This window comes from Bidens hawaiensis, unplaced genomic scaffold, assembly GCF_021521415.1.
Source record: "Bidens hawaiensis isolate Kalapana, Puna unplaced genomic scaffold, B.hawaiensis_p1.1 tig00004838_1, whole genome shotgun sequence".
Classification (NCBI taxonomy): domain Eukaryota; kingdom Viridiplantae; phylum Streptophyta; class Magnoliopsida; order Asterales; family Asteraceae; genus Bidens; species Bidens hawaiensis.
In genome coordinates, this window is record NW_027491302.1 from 1364665 (window position 1) to 1366959 (window position 2295).

Consider the following 2295-nt stretch of genomic DNA (forward strand, 5'->3'; position numbering starts at 1 on the left):
CTTAATGTGTCTCTCAAATACAAATTTTTAAAAATAATCAACAAAAAAGACTATTTTGAAACTTCTCTTTTATAAAGGGATTATTTCGGAAAATTTTCCTTTTGAAAACATTAATCAATTAATGTACTTTTTTTTTTGGAAGGAACTCTCTTGATTTCACTCTATTAAAGCTTTCCCTCTTCTTTCAACAAAAGCCATTCAAACAACAAAGGGAACTCTTGTTTCCCCCACACTCCCTCTCTCTACTTGTCATCCCAGAGAGTACAAATAATCCAACTTTTGTAGCTTTTCCACTATTCTCATATTCCTAATTTCTTAAACTCAACAAAGTTAAAAATGATCCAAGAGCTCTTTGGTGCAAGTGCTACTGGACTTCTAAACCAAGACCCAAATCCCTCACCCTCATCTTCCACCACAACCACCACCACCACCACCACCACCACAGACAACCAGAAACTAAGATGTCCAAGATGTGACTCCTCCCACACAAAATTTTGCTACTACAACAACTACAACCTCACTCAACCCCGCCACTTTTGCAAGACTTGCCGACGATACTGGACGAAAGGCGGGGCTCTTCGCAACGTCCCGATTGGAGGCGGATGCCGAAAAAACAAAAGCTCCATCACTTCCTTCATAACCGGAAAGCTGAAAGCAGCCGTGTCATCCGAACTTGAATCCAATCCCAACCCAATTCTATGGTCCACTCCACCACAAACATCTCATCTTCTTTCATTATTCAGAGCCACCCAAAACCCTAACCCTAATTTTGCTTCCAATCCAGTAACCCACATCAAAGATCAAAGCTTTCTTGCTGGATCAAACATGGGTAGTTTAGGGTTTGAACCACCTTTAGGTCTTTGCAGTTCTTTATGGAGAAACAATCCACAAGATCATCAAAAGATTCAAAACCAGCATGAGGTTGTTCAAAACACTGCAAACTATTATCATCATGATCAGCCAGCAGTACCCCTGATCTTGGGTAGTAGTATGACTAATACTTCATCTGCTTCAACTATTTTGGATTCTGCTCCGGTTCTTGCAAGTGGTGAGCTAGGGTTTTGGAACCAAACTCTACCTTGGTCAGATCTAGCCGCGAGTAACGGTGCTTATCATTAAATTAAGAATTTATTTTATTTTAATATTATTTTTGTTTTAGTAATTTATTGTCAAGTGGTTATAATATTATAGCTAGGGTTTGTGGTTTATAAGTTAAATTGTGGTAAGTTGGGGGTGTGGTATATGATTATGGTTTGTTAATATCATGCATGTGTGCTTTATTTATAACTAGTACGTATTTTCACTTAATTTAAATTATATTGTTTTAGCTTTCCTTTGTTTCGACTAATTTATCTTCCCGTTTAAATTTACTTTTAAATCTACAACAATATCACATACGCTATCAACTCTAAATCAATTTCTGAATCTGGCCGGTCGCAATTTCTAAAACCCTCAAATATTGTATAGCATTGCAATAATTCAAATACTTCATGTGAAAAGGAAGAGATCCTTGATTCAAGTCCTCCTTTTAATAAAATAAAAAATGGAGTTTTAGGTTTGCCCTGCACGGGTCCGGGTCTTATCATCTAGGACGGGTTTTCTTATAAAAATATAATCAAAATGATCGGATGAGTGAGTGATTGGTAAATTCTTCAAATATTAAGTTAAAAAAATGGGAATAAAAGGAATGGGCAAAAATCACATAGATAAGAGAGCATATCTTCTTGGTTAACCCAATATTTTTAGGGTTGATTTGCCTTTTCTGCTTAGTGGATGGATGATGGACCAAAAGAGAAGATTCTTGAATTCATTATTGGTAACACGAGCTTCAAGATGCAATATTAGTTTAAAATTTTAACCCACCAGCAAGCTAATTCTGATAGTTTATTGATGATATTATAACGGATTTTCTAAAGACACCCACCAATTGTTAAAACATCGCTTAATACGTCGTGTATAGCTCTATACACAGCGTATTAAGCGGTGTTTCTATAAAACACCACCAATTTTGTTTTATTATGTTTTTTTGTTTTTTATTTTGTTATTATTGTCATTGTTATTTATCATTGTTATCATTATATATTAATTATTTATTTAATATTATTTCGGTGAAAACAATTAACACATATATATACCAAAAATCATTGTCATATTGATAAACTGTACAAATAAAACAAAATACGATAACTAGAACATAAAAATCTACGACAGGAAGTTGTCCATTTTCATTCCCAAGCCGTCGTCGTGGCCCCCAAACGCTGCGCCAACGTCAGCGTCGTCCTCTCCCCTGCGCCC

General features: G+C 35.7%; 1 protein-coding gene across 1 annotated transcript; it reads left to right on the plus strand.

Annotated features, from left to right (window-relative positions):
* The first annotated feature begins 319 nt into the window (after positions 1–319).
* Positions 320–1119, plus strand: LOC143628186 (uncharacterized). Its single transcript, XM_077097833.1, has one exon. The coding sequence runs from the start codon at positions 337–339 to the stop codon at positions 1117–1119; it is 783 nt and encodes a 260-aa protein (XP_076953948.1). The 5' UTR covers positions 320–336.
* The last annotated feature ends 1176 nt before the right edge of the window (positions 1120–2295 follow it).